Source organism: Sander lucioperca, chromosome 6, assembly GCF_008315115.2.
Source record: "Sander lucioperca isolate FBNREF2018 chromosome 6, SLUC_FBN_1.2, whole genome shotgun sequence".
NCBI classification, from domain to species: Eukaryota; Metazoa; Chordata; class Actinopteri; order Perciformes; family Percidae; genus Sander; species Sander lucioperca.
The window spans coordinates 16,784,725-16,810,265 of record NC_050178.1 but is presented as its reverse complement, the minus strand read 5'-3'; the positions used below and the strand labels follow the sequence as shown (position 1 = coordinate 16,810,265).

The window sequence follows — 25,541 nt, the reverse complement described above, 5'->3', positions numbered from 1 at the left end:
CAAAGTCTTGGTCTTGACTTGGTCTTGACTCGGTCTCAACCCCTCAAAGTCTTGGTCTTGACTCGGTCTTGACTCGGTCTCAACCCCTCAAAGTCTTGGTCTTGACTCGGTCTCAACCCCTTAAAGTCTTGGTCTTGACTCGGTCTCAACCTTTCAAAGTCTCGGTCTTGACTCGGTCTCATCCCCTTAAAGTCTTGGTCTTGTCTCGGTCTCAACCCCTCAAAGTCTTGGTCTTGTCTCTGTCTTGACTCGGTCTCAACCCCTCAAAGTCTTGGTCTTGACTCGGTCTCAACCTTTCAAAGTCTCGGTCTTGACTCGGTCTCATCCCCTTAAAGTCTTGGTCTTGTCTCGGTCTCAACCCCTCAAAGTCTTGGTCTTGTCTCGGTCTCGATACACTCTAGTCTTGGTGATGACTCGGTCTCGGTTTAGGTGGTCTTGACTACAACACCATTTAATAGCATGAACCAAGATTCCATTACAATAAAAAGGACGCCTATTTATTTCATGACTGGTGCTACCTCACAGTGTTTGTCACAGTAATGACATATACTGCTGCAGTATGCTTCAGGAGGCTTTTGTCATTCCACATGCACAAAATGAAAAGTAATTGCAGTAAAGGAATGAAAATAGATTAGCTTTCTCTTTTTTAAGATGTAGCAGAATGTAGCAAATTGCAGTCTAACGTACAGTAATTTTGTGTTGTGTTTTTAACGTAAATTAAAGCAGGCGCACACATAGAGATTTACTCCTCGACGCAACCACCGCGGGTTCGACTCTGACCGAACAACATGCCCTTTGCTGCATGTCGTTCCCCCTCTCTGTCCTCTTTCATGTCTTCATCTGTCCTGTGAAGAATAAAGGCCTAAAAATGCCCCCAAAAAATTATCTTTAAAAAAAAACCTACGCCCTCTAGTGGCTGTAGTAGTTATGAAGTGAGCCAAACAGGAAGTAAGTTGACGAAGTCTAAATTTCCACATAAGGAGGCAAGTTGGGGGGGGGTGGATGGGTCAAACAAACAGGACTTTCACCTGGGAGTGGGGTTCATATCCTGTTATAAAAAATAACGTATACATGCTTTAAATCGCAACCTTAACGCTCAAAACCGCAACCAACGTTCTCTGGTTTAGATATGAGGTTGTATTTCTGCCACCGCTAGCTGCACTAATTTATGAAACTTTTTTGTTATATATATCTAGTATCTTCAGCCAAAATGAAATTACATGTACTATTTTTTTAAACATTAAAATATTAAAAGAATGCACATTTTTCCAGAAAATAATCCATGGCCAGGTAAATTTTTTTAACCTCCCTCCCTTAGGCAGATCCAACATGGCAGGACCAAGAATGGATTCACAATCAACAATCATCTGAATTCAATTACATTTTATTTGAAGTGTCAAATCACAACAGGAGTTATCTCAAGACACTATTACAGATAGAGTAGGTCTAGACCACACTCTATGAATCAGAAACACCCCAAATCTTTAGCATGACTTGCATAACTAACTTTATCAAAGCAAAGGCCGGTTAGTCTGGAAATGTTTATATTACATAAAATTAAATTACTTCATATGTAAGTTGTATGTGTGTTATCATAAATATGTTTCCAACATGTTGAGGATGATAAAAGCTGCAGTTAAACTTACAAATAGGCAATTAGTTTTTCCATTCTATCTGACTGCATGCAAACACAGCATGGGATGAAAACCTGTCCTCCAAAAATCTGATTAACCTTATTAATAACGATCATAATAAATACAATTAGCAATGAAGACTGCGCAAATACATTTTATTTTCATCACAACATCCGTGCTCCACTTTTAGAGGGGGCTCATTAGATGCTTTTATCGCCACACTCCCGGCGTTACTGCTAAACACCGCCTGGTGGTTTCACATTTTGGGTTTGTCAGGTGTATAAAACATGTAGCATTTGTTAGTCTGTGAGAAACTGGAAATACATTCATAGTCAGTGTTAATATGTGTAAAATCTATATCTAGGTTCATTTTATTGAAAAGTGAAATCTACCTGACTGGAAAAAATGAAAATATGTGTAGTTGTGTTGCTTGGAGTGTGAAAAATATTAAATGTGTTCATGTGTTTGTAGTTAGTTGTTATCTGGTTGGCAGACGTATATGTGTGTTATTGAGTGTTACTGAGTTTTAGAAGAATTAGGCAACATCTTAAACGTGAGGTGAAAGATGTCGTTGGCTTCAGTTTTTTTTTTTTTACTTTTTTTATGTAAATAAAGACGTTTTGTCTTTTTAACTTTCCCACAATGGAGCTGCTTTGATTTTCTAGGGGCCCATTGTCATTTTGTGTTGACGAGCATCAAGAGCTCAGGCTTTGTTCTTCCTTTGACCCAAGGGACTTTCCCAAACCTGATTTTACTCCTGAAGTCAAATTGAATAAGAGTCTGCTCAAAGAAGGTAAAGTCCGCACAACAGCTTAATGCTCCGGAAAAATGCTTTAATACAGGCACAAGGAACATTCACTTTTTTGTCCTGCACCAGCAACTACATGGATGTGCACAACATTGTCTTTTTTGAATAATAGTCTGCAGCCATGCTAGTGGCTCTGTGAGGCTGTACTTAGTCACAGTGGTGCTTTGAGCTAAATGCTAACATGCTCACAATGACAATGCTTAAAATGCCGACGTTAAGGAGGTAAAATTGTAATGTTCACCTTACTGTGTTAGTGGGCTAGCATTTGATAAGGCGTGCAGCTGAGGCTGATGGGAATGTCATTAGTTCTGCAGGTATATATGGTCATAAACCAAGGTTGTTGGACACAGAGGATCACTAAAGTTATTAGACTTCATCCTGAGGGGACCATGAATGTGTGTACCAAATGTTATGGCGAACCATATAAGACTGTTGTTGTTAAGATATGTCAGTTCCTCAAAGTACGCACAATCATAGGGATCTTTAGAGTTTGCGAATTACTATGTATGTGTCACATCCATTTAAAAAGAGATGATGAAAGGATGATTTGTAATGGTTTGGGAGAGAGAGTGTGAGGCCAGAGAGAGAGCGGGGGGGGGGTGCGTCCGTGACAGCTGTGTTACTTTAGTGGACCTCTCACTGTGTGTGCATGTGTGTTATTATAATCACATTATAATAAAGTGAAGTGGCTGAATAGAAGGTTAACTTGAAGATGTGTGTTCATGACCAGTAATAATGAGTAGAGGGGCTGTGTGTGTGTGTGTGTGTGTGTGTGTGTGTGTGTGTGTGTGTGTGTGTGTGTGTGTGTGTGTGTGTGTGTGTGTGTATGTGTGTGTGTGTGTGTGTGTGTGTGTGTGTGTGTGTGTGTGTGTGTGTGTGTGCCATATTTTTTAATAGAAATGCAAATTTCTATTCTAATCGAAATGGGGAAGGGGAAAAGGGGGAATAAGTGTCCTGGTGTCTCTGGTGTGAATGGCATGATGGTGCAGATGAGAGAGATTTGATTTTCTGTTTCATCAGAGACAACTCAAGACAGGTGTATGATTGCAGAGTTGGGCATGAGAGGGTTTAAAAATGCTGTGTATTGCCAATATAGAAGTATATTAAAATGAGGTTTAATTACCTTAAACAATAAACCTTAGCTGACACAAGTTGTCCATGTTTGCTTGGTTTTTAGGCACATTTATATGTATAAGTGCTAAGTTGGATATTTCAGAGCTTTTTCGAAATCTACAAGTTTTCCCGGTCATATTTACGACTTGGCTATGTTAAACAAAGGTCATAAAAACTGTAATGTAATGTATCACATGAGTGCAACACCTTGGCTCAGCCAGCAAAACGTTTGATCCACCTGGATGGTTGGCAAAACATCTTTAAATCTACAACATGGTGCATATAGCTTCATTTGAACCTAGATAAAGAGGTCTGAACCGAAACCCGAAACTCCACATTCACACAGAAAATATCACATTGGAAGGATTTGCTTGTGCACAATTGGAGGGTTCGTATGATATCGTACCAAAACTTAAGCACAACAATTTGTATGATATCTTAGGAATTTAGAGCGACTGCTGAGCGGTAACATGACAAAATTGTCGTTACAGTTAAGTTTAGGCACCAACACGACTAGTTAAGATTAGAAAAAAGATTGTGGTTTGGATTAAAACATTTACATTACAATTTTACATTTACACTTAAGTAGTACTCCTAGTTTTCTCCTAAACTTCATCCGGGTGATGAACTCTGGCCCCCTGCCATGAAAGCCCTGTGTTTTAGGACCCATCCATCCCCCCAATCTCCTCCCTACAAGGATCTTCGCAGCGGCAATCAATGTGGTGCATAAAGACATGATAAATACGTGGAATATATATGAATTACAGTGCATTCCTTTTGGTAGCTATATTTATGAATAGGACATGGCACTTTCAGGATGAACCTAGAGCTGTAACAGGTCCACATTTTGCTGTATAATTAATTGTCTCTGAAATAATTGCAATTAACAATATAATTGTCTCTTTCTGTCAAAATAAAAAAATAAAAAAATTAAAGTTTTGAATAAATTCCAGGATACATATTTTGGTTATATCACTGTCATGTGACCCAGATATGAAGTAAACAACGCCTCTGTATTATCATAAAACATTTTTTCTAACTGTATCCCTCTCATTTTTGTTGTTGTGCCAATACTTACTTATATAATTACAATTTGGCACATCTAATTTGGCCTTAAGACCTTAGCTAATGTTAGCAATGAATTACGGTTAAACAAAGAAAAGTTGAAGATTTGACAATAATGTAATAATTGTTACAGGCCTAGATGAGACCTTTCTAATTTGGACTCTCCCATGAACTCTCCTCTAGCACCTCTCTCAGACCGACATATGAACTTCACCCACAAGATAATGGATCTAATTTGTTAAGCGCATTCAAGTTCCAAAAGGATGGATTTTTGATTTTAATGAAATCTTTTGAAACCTTTTCTTTAGTGCAACACTTTAGGAAAAAGCATAGCGAGCTGTTTGTTCCATCCAAACACTGTAGTGGAAGCTAGCAGGGCTAACACCTTCAGTCCTGTTACTGTAACAAAAGGCCAGCATTGGCCCTGGTTTAGGTTGGTGGCTTGTGTCTTGTCACTGCTGCCTATGTTGGGAACAGGAAGTGTAATGACACTCTGTCGCTAGCTGTAGCTGGACTGCTGCAACTGTAGCTGCCAGTCATAGGAGCCTGTCGTCACAGATCACCGGGCCTGGCCAATCTGCCGCTGTCGCCACCTCCGCTGCTCTGCTGCAAGTGGCAGCTCTCACTCTAGCTGCAGCTGCATTCCCTGTGTGTGTGTGTGTGTGTGTGTGTGTGTGTGTGTGTGTGTGTGTGTGTGTGTGTGTGACAAATGAGATTCCCCCACAACAGCACTGATGAGACCTGAGGCCAAGTAAAGGATGGAGGGAACTGGACCCACTCTCCAGCAGTTCCCCGGCCTCCAGGACACCACAAAGGCAAATCAGAGTCTAAACTACCGACCACCCCCCCCTCCACCCATACCCCAAAACACCATCTCTCTCTCTCTCTCTCTCTCTCTCTCTCTTTCCCTCTCTCTCTCAGCTGTCAGTCAGCAGAGAAGAGAGGGACAGGGAGAGACGATGATAGAGAAAGAGAAAGGAAGAGTGAAGAGAGTGAAGGGGATTGCTACGTCGTTTATGTTCACATCATTACGGGAAACACATGGACATGAATACTGGAGATGATTTGCTGGATGTGGCATCTGTGTTCACAAACAAACTTCAGAGGCCAAAAGCAAAAGTTTCTATCAAAACCCTGACATGCGCTCAGACTGACTGACTTTTTAAGCCCCAATACATATGTGTGTATATATATATATATATATATATATATATATATATATATATATATATATATAGGTGGTACAAAGATAGCAAACAAAGAATGTATGCTGTCAGTATGGTTGAAATGTCTATCTTTTGGGGAAAACAATTCAGGACATTGGGTTTACATTATTGATGCTATTAAAGTAATTTGAACCAAATTGAATAAAATTGGAAATTTGCAATAGGGAATGAATTGAAGTGAATTAAATTGATTGAAACTGAATGGAACTAACTTAAGATGAATTGACGTGAACTGTACGGCAGTGAGCCAAAGTTAAATTAATGTAGCTGAATTAAAGTGAATTAAAATGAAGTGACCTGAACTAAAAATGAAGTCAAGTTGCTGTGGACAAGTTTGTCAACTGGTGTGATTCACACCAACTTTATATTAACACAAGCAAAACTGTGGAAATGCTGGTAGACCAAGATCAGCTGGAGATCAGAGCCATGTAGCCATCCATGGTTATGACATCAAGCAGGTGTCCTCCTTTAAATATCTAGGAGTTTATATTGATAATGACCTGAGCTGGTGCACACATATAACAAATGTCTGTGCCAGAACTCATCAGCGTTTCTCTTTTGCGCAGACTTAAAGTGTTTGGGGTCTGTAAAAATATCATGTTAATCTTCTAAAGAGCAACAATAGAGTCAATTCTTCGGTATGGTATTACCAGCTGGTTTGGAAATTTGACAGTGAAATCCAAAACTCAGATTTTCAATCTGGTTAAGACGGCAGGCAAAATTATAGGAACACCTGCACCTCTCAACCTGCAGGAGCTTTTTGATCAGGCAACAATCAGGCAGGCTAAGACCATTCTATATGATAACTCTCACGTGTTGTCCTCAGAGTTTGAGCTATTGAACTTAGGAAAGAGGTACAGGGTTCCTTTGTGCAAATATAACAGGTATAAGCACTCATTTGTTCCTCTCTCAGTCAAGCTCATTAATGAGCAGCGATGAACGTGTGACTATGAATTCTTTAATGTATATCTGTGACTGAATGTATGTATGGATATGAATGGAGGAATGAATGCATTTTTATAACTTAATGTATGGATATTTATGAATGGATAAATTAATGTTTATTTATGACTGAATGCATGGATGCTTATGGAAGTAGGAATGAGTGTTTGTAAGGCATGTATGGGAGAACAGAAGACTGTAGGAAAGATGGCTTTTTTGCACAAGTATAGAAAATGGTAATTTGCAATTTGCATAGCTCTTTGAGTAGCCCAAATGTTTACTGTACATTTGTATTTTAATTGTTTTAACCCTGTGCTTGTTATGTGTATCTGTTGTAACTCTTGCAGCAATTTCTCTCAGTGTCCAAAACAAATTTCTCCTTAGGGAGACTAATAAAGATACTTTGACTTTGAACTAAATTGAAATGAATTGAAGTGAAATAAAGGGAAAGTAACTGAGCTAAATTGAAGTGAATTAAAATACACTGAAGTGATGGGAACTTAGGGCTGGGCAATGTATGGATATTACAAGGACATCCATTTACGAGGCTAGATTTTAGACATTTTAGATATCATAATTTTGTGATATGACAGTGTTCTCTTTTGCTGGTTTTTAAAGGCTGCATTAAAGTAAAGTGATGTCATAAACATACCAGACTTACTAGCTGTTTTATTATTTGCCTTTACCCACTTAATCATTATATCCACATGACTCTCATTGTGTATATATTTTGTGAAAGCACCAATAGTCATCCCAAAAATATTGCCGCAATATCGATGAAAATATTGTGATGTTTGATTTTCTCCGTATCGCCCAGCCCTGTGGGAACTAAAGTGAAGTGAACTGAAAGACAGATGTGGATATACTGTATTTGCAGTTAAATTTGGCCCAGCATGAACACGCGAGGTTCAGCTGATCTGTAATCTGCCTGGATGCTCGGAGGAGGGGTGACCCAAGCCACAACCACTGTACTGATTATGAACTGATGGAGGGAGAAGGGGGGGGGGTTTAAGGACAGAGAGGAGGTGTGGAAGAGGAGGAAGGAAGAGATGACAGGCAAGAGATTCACCACAGGGAGAAGAGAGAAGAGGAAGGGGATATAAGGGGGGGAGTAGATGTGGAGGAGGGATCGAGAGAGAAATGGTCAAAAAAAGATGGGGATGAAAGAGAAGAGACAGAGGAAGTACATGAATAGTGGGAGAAAGAAGTGTAGCTGAGATAGAGAAGAGATAGAAAGAGTCATGTGCGCCTATTTCATCCCCTGATTCAGCCCAAACTACTGTACATAGGTTGTATATTAAGGACGTTCCCATCTACCACTGTGTACAGTTAAACCTTTAGTGCATAACGTTTTGATATTAACCCTTGTGTAGTGTTCATATTTTTGTTACACAGCCAATGTTCCTGGGTCTGGTGGACCCACCACATTATTAGGCTTTTAAATCAATACAGCCATAAAAATGTATGTACAAATACTAACAGATGTTTACTTTAGCTCAATTACCAATGATATATACATAATTGATGGTTCATATTTGCCATTTACCCCTGTGAGATCACATTTATGATCATATGATCATTTTCGTTTTTTGTGAGAAAACAAGGAAATTCAATTATAAAAAAGGTAAAAAAAAAAAAAAAATAGAAACAAGATTTTTGATCATTATTGGTGCTTATTTCTTAGAACTTAATCAGAACAGGTGAAAGTGCTTGAAATGTAACATTTTTGTAACTTTGTGTGGGAATAGCAGGTGCAGAAAGACAACATTCCCGCACACAGACACCTACACTCAGACACGCACACATACAGACGCACAGACACGGACACACACACACACACACACACACACACAAACACACACACACACACACACACACACACACACACACACACACAGAAGGCCCAGTTAGGAGGAGGACACAGTTAAGTTTCATAGCACCTACAATTATTACACAGTTATTACACTCGGATCCAGTAGACCCGAACACCGCATATGTAATAGTATCATGTAGATGACAGACGAAAGTGGTGTTGTCATTATTTAGAATTCCTAATGGGGGGCGACAGAAACTACGCACTATAGCTTTAGGCAGTGTTGTAATGTAATAAGTAAAAAAACTTTGTTACTGCCATTAAGTAGAATTTTCATGCATCTGTAATTTACTTCGTTATTTATATTTCTGGAAACTTAGACTTTTACTCCACTACATTTCCCCTAAGCATCTTTGTTACTCGTTACTTGCAGGAAACGTTCCTTGCAGGAAACGTGTTCATTCGTTCGTTCGTTCGTTCGTTGGAGTGAAAGATTCTTCCTCGCAAAAAAATAAAAATGTAGTTTTCTCTTAGGGAAAGTCAGCTGTTTAAGGAGTTGTGGAAACCTTGAATAGTATGCTTTACTAAAAGGAAGCCACAATAAAGTTCATAATGAAAGATTTTCGTTTACTTTTACTTCTAATAATTAAGTAAATTTAAAATCAGAGAATTACTTCTTTTTTTCGTGAGCGAGCAAGGCGGCCTCTGTTGCACGTTCCTTTGCCCTCTATCATCCTTGCTAACATGCAGTCCCTCCGAAACAAGTCTGATGAAGTGCAAACCCATGTCTGATACCAACATGAATTCAAAGAAGCCTGTATCCTGGCCCTGACAGAAACATGGCTGGGAGAAGCAGACTCGGACGCTGGCATTGCATTGAATGGTTTCGGTGCTCCTTTTCGCATGGATCGGGTTCCAGCAACCACTGGCAAGTCGTGAGGGGGCGGGGTGTGCCTGTACATAAATGAGCACTGGTGCAAGAAAAGCTGTGTACAAAAGACACTGAACTGCTCTCAGTCTCCATGCGCCCCTTCTGTTTCCTAGAGAATTCCCGCAGATTTTCGTAACTGTTGTTTACATTCACCCGAAGGCTAACGAAAGCACTGCCCTAGAATTAATCTATAGCACTGTTCAGAAACTACAGGCAGTGTCCCCCGATGCCCCAAACCTAATTTTAATTGACTTCAATCATTGTCAATTGGAAAAAAAATGTAAATGTTTTTATAAATCCTGCCCAAGATTCTTGATCAGTGTTATGGCTCCTTTAAAGGTGCCTACAAATCTGTCCCTCTCACTCCCCTGGGTTCTGCCGATCACAACTGCGTGCATCTTATACCAGCGTATCGCACTTGCCTACAGAGGGGGAAAGTGGATACCAGGCAAGTGAAGGTCTGGTCTGAGGAGGCTACGCTGGCCTTGCAAGGCTGCTTGGACTGTACCTTATGGGAGGAGTTTGTCCAAGCTTCACGGGACATAGATGAACTGACTGAAGTGGGCAGCTCATGGGTTGCATATTGTGAGAACACTGTAATTCCTAAAAAAGTTACATTACATTACATTACATTACATGTCATTTAGCTGACGCTTTTATCCAAAGCAACTTCCAATTAAGTGCTTTCAACCCTGAAGGTACAAACTCCAGACAACAAGTAGTAAGTGCAAGTACATTAGCTTTAAATAAGCAAAACTACAAAGAGCCATATGAAAGTGCAGCTTCAAGAAAATAAATAAATAAATATATATATATATATATATATATATATATATATATATATATATGTCAAAATATACCCCAATAACAAGCCATGGGTGAGAAAACAACTTAAAGACTTGTTGAAAAAGAAAAAGCTAGCATTCAGACAAAATAACTTCCAGGAATTACACAGCATTCAAAAGGAGAGTAAACATGAAATCAAAAGGACTAAATGGGACTATAAACTCAAAGTGGAACAAAAACTGGGCAATAACCTCCTAGGCTCAGCGTGGGACAGTATTAAAATGACAAAACAAAGAAAAAGGTGGCATTGGAAGGCTTCACCTCAGACATATCCCTGGCCCAAGAACTAAATAAATTTTATTCAAGATTTGACAAACATGACAACAAGCAACAAAATTGTTGGCCAAAAACAGTCTTTACTGTCCCTGTCCCAATCAGCTGTCTGTTTCTCTGCACAAAGTGTTGTGAACACCTTTAAATACTGCAAAGCCAAAACAAGTCCGGGCCCAGACAACATTGGCAGCCGTCTTCTTTCTTGTCATGCGGAACAGCTAGGCCCCATTTTTAATTATATTTTTAATCAATCTATGTGCCAACAGAAGGTCCCTGACCTATGGAAACAGTCAACTATAGTCCCTGTTGCAAAGACTTTAAATGATTACAGACCCATAGCCCTTACGTCACTTGTGAAAAGCTGATCAAAAGAGAACTGACATTTTGGACGAACTGCCTCCTCGACCCACTACAGTTTGCATATAGACTCAACAGAGGGGTCCAGGATGCAACTGTAACAGTACTCAACCTCACCCTTAAACACTTTGAGGGAAACAAAAACCATGCCAGACTACTGTTTGTGGACTTCTCGTCAGCCTTTAACACTATTCAGCCCCACCTGCTGGTTGAGAAGCTCTTGCATCAGTTCCAACTGGAGGCCAACCTTGTGGGCTGGATTTTAGACTTCCTCACAAATAGATCCCAGCGAGTGAGAGTCAATGGTCACCTCTCTGACTTGGCCCTCTCATCAACTGGCTCACCGCAGGGGTGTGTTCTTTCCCCCCTCCTCTATATTCTGTACACCAATGACTGTCGCTCTGTGACTGAAAACCGACACTTTGTGAAGTTTGCTGATGATACGGTTATTGTCAGCTTACTGAACAACGAGGAAACTTCACACGGTCCGGTCATTGAGCACTTTGTTACATGGTGTCAGGATGCCTTTCTTGAACTGAATGCCTCAAAGACTAAGGACTTGTGTATTGACTTTAGGCATAATGTCACTAACACTGTAGAACTAGTATAAATGGTCAGGAAATAGAGGTTGTTAAAGAGTACAAGTATTTAGGATCCATTATTGACGACAAGTTGTGTTTTGAGCCAAATACTAGTTTGCATTCAAGAAAGGCCAGCAACACCTGTATTGCCTTAGGAAGCTGGCCAAGTTTAATGTGGACAATACCCTGATCACCCTTTTTCTATAGGTCTTTTGTTGAGTCAGTTGTCACCTTCTCCTTTATCTGCTGGTATGGGTCCATTACTGTAAAACAAAATAAAAACTCCCTTTCCAGGTTAATTAAGGTGAGCAGCTGCATCACAGGTCCTAAGCAGAAAGGCCTGGAGGAACTTTATCAGAAGCAGATGCTAAGAAGGGTTGAATCTATCCTGTCAGATAGTCCTCATCACTTACAGGCTGAATTTCAGATGTTGTCATCTGGATCACGCTTTAATCTCCCAAAACTCAGAACCAACAGATATAAACACTCTTTTGTACCTGCAGCCATTCTACTTATTAATTCTACAAAGAACCATAGATAACTTATTGACTTACTATTTATTGATTGTTTACTGTTTTTATTGTTTTTAACTATGCCTGCAAGGTAGGCAATATCTGTATAGTGTGTATGATTGTGTGTGATTTGTACTATTCTATCTGCTGCACAACAAATTGCCCCATTGGGGGACAAATAAAAGTCACTTGAACTTGAACTTTTGATGCTGCAGTAAATATCAGATACTTTAGGACTTTTACTCAAGTAATGTTCTAAAAGGTGACTTTAACTTCTACCAAAGTCATTTTCTGTTAAGATATGTGTACTTTTACTCAAGAATTGCTTTCAAGTACTTTATACAAGACTGTGTCTATTATTGAGTCAATATTAGAAAGATAGAGTTCCCTTTACTGCAGCTTTGCTGTACAGTAAAGGTAAAGGTACTTTATTGTCACATACACATACATGTAGTGAAATTCATTCTCTGCATCCCCCAAGGGAGCAATGGGCAGCCATTTACAGCACCTGGGGACCAACTCCAGATCTGAGCCAGTGCCTTGATCAAAGGCACTGACTGGAGAACCTAATCTACATGTTTTTGATGGTAGGGGAAACCGAAGCACCCGTAGAAAAACCACACAGACATGGGGAGAACATGCAAACTCCACACAGAAAAGCCCGGGACGACCTGTGAGGCCACAGTGCTATCCACTGGACCACCATGTGGTATGGCAATGGTCTTTATCTGCATGTAGGCGTCAGGCTGAGAGGCCTGTGTATTGACGTTGTTGACCACACAAACAGCTCCAGGAATGTATTGTTCCCATGTTTCAACCACACTTAGACTTTAAATATATGTTTGTCACAAGTGTCAGGCATACCCTTGATTACGGCAACTACCGATGCCATAATCCAATAGGAAAATATGTATTCAACAACTACATATGACTTCCAGTTATTCCTCTCACTGAACCGGCATCTGTGAGAGTTTGAATATACTACTGTACAGGTGGCTTCTCTTTTCTTAGAGATGTACTGACATTGAATAATCTGAAAAAGCTCAGAGGCTTCAGTACTTCCAGAGTAATAAGGTCGGGTGAGTTTTATTAAAAGAAGGCAGAACAGACCGCTGCCTATGTCAAAGCACACATAGAGCCAAGTCAGGACCTGTAAGTCCTACATCACCACCTTACTAGGCCAATGCTAAGCTAACTTGAGTTTGTTATGGTCACAATGTTCTGTTTAAAGAAAGTTTGACATTTCAGAAAAATATGCTTGTTCGATATCTTGCAGAGGGGAAAGAAAGAATTGTTGTACAGATTAAACAAATGAGATGGAATTAGTTCATTAGTGAGTTTTTGAGGTGGCTAGCTGTTAGTGAGTTCCATTCGTTCACGGAAGTTGGAATGTCCAAGGTCAAAGTCGGAAATACACCCCTGAACTCGAGTTGCGAAGTCATCCATCCATCCATCTTCTTCCGCTTATCCGGTAACGGGTCGCGGGGGTAGCAGCTCCAGCAGGGGACCCCAAACTTCCCTTTCCCGAGCCACATTAACCAGCTCCGACTGGGGGATCCCGAGGCGTTCCCAGGCCAGGTTGGAGATATAATCCCTCCACCTAGTTCTGGGTCTTCCCCGAGGCCTCCTCCCAGCTGGACGTGCCTGGAAAACCTCCCTAGGGAGGCGCCCAGGGGGCATCCTTACCAGATGCCCGAACCACCTCAACTGGCTCCTTTCGACGCGAAGGAGCAGCGGCTCTACTCCGAGCTCCTCACGGATGACTGAGCTTCTCACCCTATCTCTAAGGGAGACGCCAGCCACCCTCCTGAGGAAACCCATTTCGGCCGCTTGTACCCTGGATCTCGTTCTTTCGGTCATGACCCAGCCTTCATGACCATAGGTGAGGGTAGGAACGAAAACTGACCGGTAGATTGAGAGCTTTGCCTTCTGGCTCAGCTCTCTTTTCGTCACAACGGTGCGATAAATTGAGTGTAATACCGCACCCGCTGCGCCGATTCTCCGACCAATCTCCCGCTCCATTGTTCCCTCACTCGCGAACAAGACTCCAAGGTACTTGAACTCCTTCACTTGGGGTAAAGACTCATTCCATACCTGGAGAAGGCACTCCATCGGTTTCCTGCTGAGAACCATGGCCTCAGATTTAGAGGTGCTGATCCTAATCCCAGCCGCTTCACACTCGGCTGCGAACCGATCCAGTGAGTGCTGAAGGTCACAGGCCGACGATGCCATCAGGACCACATCATCTGCAAAAAGCAGCGATGAGATCCCCAGCTCACCAAACTGCAACCCCTCTCCACCCCGACTACGCCTCGATATCCTGTCCATAAATACTACAAACAGGATTGGTGACAAAGCGCAGCCCTGGCGGAGGCCAACTCTCACCTGAAACGAGTCCGACTTACTGCCGAGAACCCGGACACAGCTCTCGCTTTGGTCGTACAGAGATTGGATGGCCCTGAGAAGGGACCCCCTCACCCCGTACTCCCGCAGCACCTCCCACAGTGTCTCCCGGGGGACCCGGTCATACGCCTTCTCCAGATCCACAAAGCACATGTAGACCGGTTGGGCATACTCCCAGGCTCCCTCCAGGATCCTTGCGAGAGTAAAGATCTGGTCCGTTGTTCCACGACCAGGACGGAATCCGCATTGTTCCTCTTCAACCTGAGGTTCGACTATCGACCGAACCCTCCTTTCCAGCACCTTGGAGTAGACTTTACCGGGGAGGCTGAGAAGTGTGATACCCCTGTAATTGGCACACACCCTCTGGTCCCCCTTTTTGAAAAGGGGAACCACCACCCCGGTCTGCCACTCCTTAGGCACCGTCCCCGACTTCCACGCAATGTTGAAGAGGCGTGTCAACCAAGACAACCCCTCCACACCCAGAGCTTTAAGCATTTCTGGACGGATCTCATCAATCCCTGGGGCTTTGCCACTGTGGAGTTGTTTAACTACCTCAGCAACTTCCACCAGGGAAATTGACGACAATCCCCCATCATCCTCCAGCTCTGCCTCTACCATAGAGGGCGTATTAGTCGGATTTAGGAGTTCCTCAAAGTGCTCCTTCCACCGCCCTATTACCTCCTCAGTTGAGGTCAGCAGCGTCCCATCCTTACTGTACACAGCTTGGATGGTTCCCCGCTTCCTCCTCCTGAGGTGGCAAACAGTTTTCCAGAAACACCTTGGTGCCGACCGAAAGTCCTTCTCCATGTCTTCTCCGAACTTCTCCCACACCCGCTGCTTTGCCTCTTTCACGGCAGAGGCTGCAGCCCTTCGGGCCCTTCGGTACCTTGCCACTGCCTCCGGAGTCCCCTGGGATAACATATCCCAGAAAGACTCCTTCTTCAGTCGGATGGCTTCCCTGACCACCGGTGTCCACCACGGTATTCGTGGGTTGCCGCCCCTTGAGGCACCTAAGACCCTAAGACCACAGCTCCCCGCCGCAGCTTCAGCAATGGAAACTTTGAACATTGTCCACTCGGGTTCAATGCCCCCAGCCTCCACAGGGATGCACGAAAAGCTCCGCCGGAGGTGTGAGTTGAAAGTCTGTCGGACAGGGGCCTCCTCCAGACGTTCCCAGTTCACCCGCACTACCCGTTTGGGTTTACCAGGTCTGTCCAGAGTCTTCCCCCACCCTCTGACCCAACTCACCACCAGATGGTGATCAGTTGACAGCTCTGCCCCTCTCTTCACCCGAGTGTCCAAAACATACGGCCTCAGATCAGATGAAACGATTATAAAATCGATCATTGACCTTTGGCCTAGGGTGCTCTGGTACCAAGTACACTTATGAGCATCCCTATGTTCGAACATGGTGTTCGTTATAGACAATCCATGACTAGCACAGAAGTCCAACAACAAACAACCACTCTGGTTTAGATCAGGGAGGCCGTTCCTCCCAATCACGCCTCTCCATGTGTCTCCATCATTGCCCACGTGCGCGTTGAAGTCCCCCAGCAGAACTATGGAGTCCCCTACTGGAGCCCCATACAGGACTCCATTCAGGGTCTCCAAGAAGGCCGAATACTCCGAGCTCTTGTTTGGTGCATACGCACAAACAACAGTCAGAGTTTTCCCCCCCACAACCCGCAGGCGTAGGGAGGCGACCCTCTCGTCCACCGGGGTAAACTCCAACGTAGCGGCGCTCAGCCGGGGACTTGTGAGTATCCCCACACCCGCCCGGCGCCTCACACCCTGGGCAACTCCGGAGAAGAAAAGAGTCCAACCCCTATCCAGGAGTATGGTTCCAGAACCAAGACTGTGCGTAGAGGTAAGCCCCACCAGATCCAACTGGTAGCGCTCCACCTCCCGCACAAGTTCCGGTTCCTTCCCCCACAGAGAGGTGACGTTCCACGTCCCCAGAGCCAGCGTCTGCTGCCCGGGTCTGGTCCGTCGAGGCCCCTGACCTTCACTGCCACCCATGTGGCAGCGCACCCGACCCCAGCGGTTCCTCCCACAGGTGGTGGGCCCATGGGTTGGAGAGAGAGGTGCCACGTAGCTTTTTCGGGCTGTGCCCGGCCGGGCTCCGTGGCAAACCCGGCCACCAGGCGCTCGCTGACGGGCCCTCCATCTGGGCCTGGCTCCAGACGGGGGCCCCGGGCTTCCTCCGGGCAGGGTCACATCATCTCTACCTCGTTTTTTCATGGGGTTTTTGAACCATTCTTTGTCTGGCCCCTCACCTGAGACCACTTTGCCTTGGGAGACCCTACCAGGAGCACAAAGCTCCAGACACCACAGCCCTCAGGTTCATAGGGACACACAAACCTCTCCACCACGATAAGGTGATGGTTCCTGGAGTTGCGAAGTCGGGCAACCTCAAAGTACCCCGTGCTCAAAATCCAACATGGTGCTCCATGTATCAACAGTATTGAAAGCTGTAGTAACATACAGTTGTTGGCACTTGTGTCTTATTTGTGTCACACTAAATCAGTCGTACACACAGTCCTGTCCAACTTCTGTCTGTGGACATGTTGTTACATTCTTTGTATGCACAAAACAGCGTAATGCGTTGTTATCAACTGGCATTGCTAACAATAGCTAACCTGGCTAGAGCTTACCCACAATGAAAAATCCAACTTGTAAATGGAACGCATTCAACTTGGGTTTGACGTCATTCCCAGCTCCGGCTTCCGACTTCAGAGGTAAATGGAACACACTATGTTTCCACCCTGCCAATCTTGTGATAAGATAAGTTACTGGTGGTAGCTTCATGTTTACCGGACAGACATGAGCGTGGTATTGATCGTCTCATCTAACTCTTGGCAAGAATGTGAATATCTTGGTGTCATCTTTTATTTTTAAAGATTATTTTTTTGGGCTTTTCCACCTTTAATCGATAAGACAGCTAGGTGAGAAAGGGGAGAGAGGGGGAAGACATGCAGGAAATCGTCACAGGTCGGACTCAAACCCTGGACCTCTGCGTCGAGGCATAAGCCTCTCAGTATATGTGCGCCTGCTCCACCCACTGAGCCAACCCGGACACTCTTGGTCTCATCTTTGATCAAACTCTCTCCTCCACTCTCCTTGAAACGCCACCACATTACAAAAACAGCCTTTTGCCATCTTCGCCCCTCCCTCTCCCTCTGAAAGGATCATCCACGCCTCCATCGCCTCGAGACTGGACTACTGCACCACCAAAATCCTCAACAAGCTACAGTACATCCAAGTAACAAGTAAAGTACATCCAGGCACTTCCGCACCACAGATCACATCGCCCCAGTCCTATGAAACCTCCACTGGCTCCCCATTCAACTAAGTCCAGTTCAGAATCCTCTTCATCACCTGCAATAACCTGTTCCAACACATCCTCTCTCCCATCAGGTCAAAAAGGCCACGCTAGATCAGAAGCCTCTGGCGTTTGTGACTGACGCAAAAAGTCTCCTTTAGCATCTAGTCCTTTGGCGCCATATTTGGACGACTTGGGCTGCGTTTCATTAGTGTTTCAACATACCCTCCTTCACTTCCACTCAGCTCTTGGTATGACGTCATAGCATACACGGAGGCCACTTGGTGAGCAGAGGGAAAGTGGGCGGGGAATGAGCGGGGAAGTGAAATGGAACACACCTGCCCTCGTTCACTTTCAGCCCAAACTATACGGATCGACTGCCAGCTATAGGCTTGGCGCTACTGCTGTGTTTTATTTTCAATCTTATTTTCTATTAATTATCGCATTGTATCGCCTTTTTATATCCATTCTATGTCTGCTTATGTCATGCAATTGTAAATTATTTCTTGAATGAAAGGCGCTATACAAACTTTTATAAAAAGTATGACTGCTTTTTACATGTCATACATACCTGCAGACTAATTCCAGTGAGGCTTGGTAATCAGCTGCATGAACCTCTGATTTAGAAACTTTGTGATCTGTATCATGATTAATCATATTAATTTCTTCCATGCATTTAAAGATAATATTGGAAATAAATCAATCACACAAACAACTAGCCTATCTAGTAAATAAAAAGTATAAATTACATAATAATTGACATTAGTTATATTATATGTTTCAGTAAAATATCAAGCTAACAATGAGGAACCTAAAAAGTTGAAATGTATTTATTCATCTTCTCCTTCTATGGTGGTCAGCAACAGTTACCGGTTGTAGCCTACATCACTGCCTAAACGTGGATGTATTTTCCGCCACCAAATGCATAACTGCAATGCATTGTGGGTGAAATCCACCTCTGGAGTGACCATCGTTGTTCACTCACTCCCTCAGCCATCGGAGGGTCAATCTCAACTAGTTTACTTCAGTTTGTCAATTGGAACGACACTTAAGATGGTGGAGGGGATTCTGGTTCGGGACGTACGTTTAACTGACATGGGGCACAAGAACGGGACAGTTAGGTTTAGGAAAAGATGGTGGGTGGGGTTACAAAATGTATGTTTCAGTGACAAACGGGACAAGAATGTGACATAAACCTGGGTCTCCTGGGTGAAAGTCCTGTGTTGTCTGACCCATCCACCACCCCAACCAACCTCCTAATGCAGATTTTCGGTCTTTCATACTACTCTCTACTGTTGCCTCTCTTAATATTACATCATCTTACAGCGCAGCGTTCGAGCTGCTGCTCTGCCCGGTGCGTTCCATACAGATGCTAAAGGGTGATTTTTGCGTCATTATCTGACGCTGAGAGACACTGACCAAGCATCAATATTTGACGAGTTGGGAGTGAGAACCAACCCCTTTCACAACCTCGCCCCTTCCTACCTCGCTCGTGCACCGACATACTCCTACCCACAACCTCAGAACCGCTGACGCCAACACCCTCACCCCCTCACCCTCTCACCCTCTCACCCAGTCCAAGCACTGGACCTGGGGTGGGAGCTGTAGCGTCTCCATCGCTGCCCCCTCCCTCTGGAACTCTCTCCCCCAACGCCTCAGACATTCTCCCTCACTCCCCTCATTCAAAACCACACTTCAAACCCACAAATTTAAATCCATCTCCTTTCCTTTCTCATTGTTGTAGTTGTATATAGTTTAGTATATTGTTGTCATGATCCAGGGTTTTGTTTCCTATTTCATTTTTTTAGGTTCTGCTCATGTGTCATGTCTTGTTTTACTTCGTGCCTTGTGTGTTTTCCCGCCTTTGTGATTGTCTGCCCCGCCCTGATGTGTTCCACCTGTCCCTCGCTGCCACCCTCCTTTTCTTGAGCAGTGCTCTCCCCGCCATCAAACAGTTTACATGCAGAACCAGAGCCTTTTGGGCAGCCACCTGAGCTGAATGAATGTAAATACAATACTTTTCTCAGATCTAATGACTGTAGTTGGACTTCTTTAGCAAGATTTGTCTTTAAGCTTTTTGAGTGTTATTTGTTTATTATCTGCTCTAACTTTTCCAACGATTTAGACACAGATATGGTAATAATGCTGGTACAAAAAATGTGAAAAAGAGACCAAAAACCCACAGGGACACAAGATCCCACAAAGAGACACAAAATGTATAGGGAGATTGATTTTTTTTTAATTGAAAAATGTAACATTTTCTTGATGAAGGACTCCTAAACCCCTGCCAAATATGCTTGAGTATATTGGTGTTCTCTTGTTTCAGTGTTGGATTGTCTGCGTTTGTTCCTGGCTCCTCTTTTTAATATCTCAAACTGTGACAGTTATTGCTTTAACTGCTACTGTCATTGTTTTATTGTCTGTAAAGTGCCTTTGAGTACCTTTTTAAAGTAATGTACTAATAAAATGTATTATTATTAAAAATATTATAGCAGCTGTATTATCATCATTTGCCAAAATATGAAATGATTCTTTTAAGGCATGACAGACTGTATTCCCACATCATTTATTTCCCAAAAATCTCTAAAACAAGGGAGGGCATCTCACATCTGATTGATTTTTAAGATTGATGAATTCACAAGTCCGTAGATTGCTCTATACAATAATACTTGTGTGCAGTATTGGAACACTGCATAACTATTCCTTACTTCCTCTGAATATATAAAAACAGTCATCCAGATATCTCTTCAAAAGTTAAACAATTAAAAATTAAAAATGGAATCTGATAGTTGTCTTTCACATTCATTGACATAATCTGATTTGTTTCATTTGTATTATGTAAGCTGGTTTAATTATAATACTTTGGTTCTGATTTTTTTAAGTTATCCTAACTCCTAAATGTCTGTTTTTCTGGACTCCCCCTCTTGTTAGTATCAGTACCACGTACGTGTGTTTGTAGTTTGAAAGAGGGTCTGTGTTTGTGTCTTCTCTTCATTATCTGCACTAGCACTAACAGTGTGGAGGACAGTTTATCATTGTTTTATTATTTATTTCTTTTTTAAATGAAGTCTAATGCATCTGAACAAATCCACTACTATAAAAATGTTTAGTCTGAAAAGAGGGCACAAATTAAAAATCATATGGAAGTGTGTAGTGGTAAAGGCAGACATGGGTAACAAAGCACCAACAGTCAGTCCTTACCTCCAAGACTTTGCATGAGCAAAGCAGACAGTGAGCAAAGGAAAAAAAAAAAAACAAACACAAAATGCAGTGCACACTTATCCCTACGATACAACATCTCTTAAACGGCAACAAAAAGTACATGTGCACTCAAACACACACACACAGCAATAACCAGATAGTGTCTCTGCTCCTCAAGACAAACATCCATGCACATACACAGACAGACATAAACAAAAACACACACACACACACACACGAGTGCGCAGTCTATTGACCAGTATTTGTCACTTGCTATATATTTAGCTGGGAGCAAGTGGGAGGCTTCAAGTTGGCGGCGCTCGGGCTTTTCTAGCTGCGAGTGTTAGGCCAGCTAGTGTTCACTCGACTTTGTCAATCCGCTGTCAACTTGTAGCTCTGAGACATATCCTCTGCGATGCACAAGAGACAGGCCGCCCCCCCTCCGCCCCCAACCCCCTGCCTGCCTGCTGCCCACCTCCCAATACAGAACCACCAGGAAATGGCCGCTACCACAACCCCCACCCCCCCCCTACACACACACACACACACACACACACACACACCCACACCACCCACCCCATCTCCTGACAAAAGCCTGCTTGGCCTCTCCATCATTCCTCTGACAGCCGAGGGAAGACAGCTTGGCTGCATCTCTCCTCCCCGCTGCACACACACACACACACACACCATGTGGCCAATGGAAATATTAGAGATAGCTCTCGGACGTGATCAGATTCTGCAGCTCACCATGCATTCACTCCATTCCAAATTTTGATGTTGTGGTTTTGAGAGTACGAGTGTTTTAAACCGTACTCTGTCACAGAAATAGTGCACTATATATAGTGTGTTTGCCATTTAGTAGCGCTGTTTGAATTCTCCACGGTTAATTTCATTCACTATAGTCCACTATAAAATGCACAGCTAATTTGAGTGTACCCTACATTTTACTCCCACCCCAATGCAACGCGGCCGTGTTTTCCCGGAGAAGAAGCAGAAGTCACCGCGAAAATTGAAAAGGAAAAACGGAGCAGGCATTGTTTCTAAACATTGGAAATGTTACATGCAACATATATACAACCTTTTACTATTCTCCTGAGCACTGCGTTTGTTTTAGGGACATATTAGAAGTATTTTTGTTTGAGTTTGTTTACATGATGGCTCCATCACACAAATAACCGACGCATCTCCTGACATAACAATGTTTTCAGTGTAGTGTCCGAAATCTGGTTTGGTTGTTCCTGATATAGTTCACTATTTAATAAACACTCAAATGAGTGAGTGAATGAGGAAATGGTTTCCAACACAGCTAGAGAGTAGGGCTGGTACGATACACTCAACTCAATTCGACACGATTCATGATTTTCAGTTCACGATTTTCTCAGGATTTTTTTTTTTTTTATAGAATGAGCTGCAGACAAATGAGTCAAAAATATTCCTTGATTTCTATGAACTGTGCAAAATGACGGATGCATCTTCTTATCAGAAGTGACACTGAAATTGTATTTTATCTTAATGAACAAAAAAGAATTAACCAGTCCCTCCAGGATTTCGCGGCCTTTTGTGGAGATTGTTGCGGCCCAAAATGATGATTTCAAGGGAGCTTTTGTAAGAAATTGCGAAAAAGTTGCGATGTCTTTTGTATTTTTGTTGTAATGAAGTTGCGAGAGACAGTGAAAGTTGCAAAAAAAGTTTTGATTTTTTTTTGTATAGTTCTTTAAAAATAAAAAGTAAACTTGTTTTGGGGAGAATATAATTACTCTGGGCTGAGTTTTCCTAACCTTACCAAAAAGGCTCAGGATGCTGCAAATGTTGGTATAATATGAAAATGGCTGGTGGATTTAAGACAAAAATAATAATTTATTGAATGAATCAAAGTTGAACATGTGTGTCAGTGGCTTGTTGATCTTTACATTGTTAGTTCATTTCCTAACCTGGCCTGGCCTGGGACACACATTCATACAGTTTGATAAAGTAACGTTACTTATTGTACTTTAACTTATCATTGCACTTACAATAACGAGCGTAGCTGTCCTCAATTTAGGTCATCCTGTAGCCTATGTCTCATCTCCGGGTTTTCCTGCATCATGTGTGTGTTTGTGTGTGTGCGCGCGGCAGTCGCGGGAGGAACTGAACAGCAGCTTTCAGCGACTTCAAAGTGAAAAAACGTTACAGCTTACATTGATGTTAAAATGTATACAAGTTGGCAGGTCTGAAATGTCTTTTCATTTTCATTACGTTTTGTTGGTAAATGTGAGATGTTCGAGTCACACACGTCTCATCTTCATATCAGAAAAAAGGAAATGAATTTGGCGAAGTATGTGTGACGTCAACCCGTTCTCACTCCCGCTTGGTCATTGGCTCTCAGAGTCACATACTGATACAAAGTCTGGCACGTGGGACTGCTGGGATTGGTTGAAGTTGCACCAAATTCACGGTGATTGGCTGAATTTGCGTGAATTGGTGCGATCGCGACATCACGAAATCCTGGAGGGACTGATTAACGAACGAACGAACAAAATAAAAAATGAAGAAGACGTAGTGACGTCTGAAGACAAACAAGTGAAATCTAAAGTAGATTCTGCAATCAATTTTTTTGAACCAATTCGCGATGTATCCCTAATAGAGAGCAAAGATCAAGAAATCATGTTCATATATTTGTTCGGAAGCTTTTTCCAAGCTGATAATTATTTGTGCTGCGAATAACCAGTCTATCACAGGTGCACCTTCTACTATTTTTATAGATCAAGATATAAATAAACTAAACACATTCTCTATTGTAGTTGTCTACAAAATGTAAAATGCCTTAACATGAATCCAACATATTATTAGCAAATATACAGTAAATACCCTCTGATGATAGGCTTACTGGCCTATAGGTAAGGTAATGACTAAGGTAGCCATCATGCAGTTCTTCTTAAGGATTCACTGTTCAACATTAAAACATGATTTATAAAATCATGCCAACAATTATTAGGCTATTTTAATAGCTCAGTATTCGATGCACCATAAAAAAGATATGTACAAAGGTTTTAGGCCTAAACGTTATTGTGGGCTTAGTTTATTATGCAACTTTTTTATACAATATAAGTAGTAGGGAGTCCCTGCTCCATCTCTCTTTCAGTTAAGGGGTCCGCCCCCCCCCCCCCCCCACACACACACACACACACTTTTCAAAATCCAGTTTGTGTCCCCCCCACTTTCAAATGAGTTTGATCTTATTTTATTTATAAGTCTCATTGATTGGCCCCTTTTTTAAGCAATAGTTTAGTAACCTACTATTCTTTTTGGCATAATTTCATTACTATCAACTTAATAATGTCCTGGATTTTGTATCACCATAGTCCCTATAAATGTATGTAGAAATGCAGGAAATGGGATTCAAATCAACCCCAATTCAATTTACTATCACAGAATAAACAGAAAAAAACCTTGCTCGAAAAATGATTAAATGATTAATTGATTAATATATAGTTGCAAATGACTTTCCTGTCACTTGACTAAATCATTAATTGACATGGCGTGTATCTGAACTGACAAAGGCAGAGGGTGAGTGCTATGGCAGGCTGTATTTGGGTCAAGCATGGGTGTGCATGATATCATGTTACGTATGCTCCACATAGATTGCATGGACCCAGTGCTACACTTCAAACAATGTCATGTATTAAAATGATATCAAATGTCAAAATATCAGTCTTATAAATCTCCAGCATTCCCCATGATGTGACACCACGTGTGATCCAGACCATGTAGCTGCACTGACTGAAAGTTCATCAGAAACCCATTTCCTTTCACAACTGGCAACCTAAAGACTGTGGTGATGCCACACCATTATGTATTATGGTTCTCTGTGTTTTACTGTGTGACTTGGCAATGTAGGAACCAAAATAAAATCCAGCGAGAGCAGGACTGTATTATCTGTGCTTACCTGAACCAGCACAAAGAATCTCTTCTTCCATCGTTTCCACACGTTTTTGCCAATGGCCCAAAGGTACCTGTGGATATAAAAAAAAAAAAGTGAAGATTCAGAACAGAGATGTCTCAGTTAGGGCTGCATGATATGAGAAAAATATCTAATTGCGATTATTTTGACTGATATTGCGATTGCGATATGATCCACGATCTTGGAGGGAATGATAATTTTTTTGTATCATTATTCTCATTTTCATTGAAAAATGAAAAAAAAAAAGTAAAGATTAAAGTGTGATTGTTGCAAGGATCTGGTTCAGTGTTCTCATTCTCATTCTCATTCGTGCAGCTTTAATATGTTGCTTGTGTGGCAGTAAATAATACGGTGATATGATCATGCAGTCAATACGGATATTTCATAAAAACATTTAAAAAAGAGCAGGGCTACAACACAACCCTAAGTCTGCTCTATTATAAATAATTGAAAAAAAAATACCCAAAACAGTGGCATTACAAGATGGAAATATAGACAAAAGATAAATAAATTTGCTCTGCCCTTCCATCCATAACAGTTGCCAGTTTGGGCAGTCTTTCCAGCTCTTAACGCC

At 42.3% G+C, this 25,541-nt stretch overlaps 1 protein-coding gene across 8 annotated transcripts in view; it reads right to left on the bottom strand.

Moving 5' to 3' along the window:
• The window catches only part of cadpsa (Ca2+-dependent activator protein for secretion a), a 236,621-nt gene that overhangs the window by 119,286 nt on the left and 91,794 nt on the right, over nucleotides 1-25,541 (bottom strand). For all 8 annotated transcript variants that reach the window (XM_036002087.1, XM_036002088.1, XM_036002089.1 and 5 more), the window contains exon 9: nucleotides 24,953-25,019. In XM_036002087.1, the coding sequence (XP_035857980.1) occupies nucleotides 24,953-25,019 (67 nt within the window). The remainder of the gene's footprint in view (nucleotides 1-24,952; nucleotides 25,020-25,541) is intronic.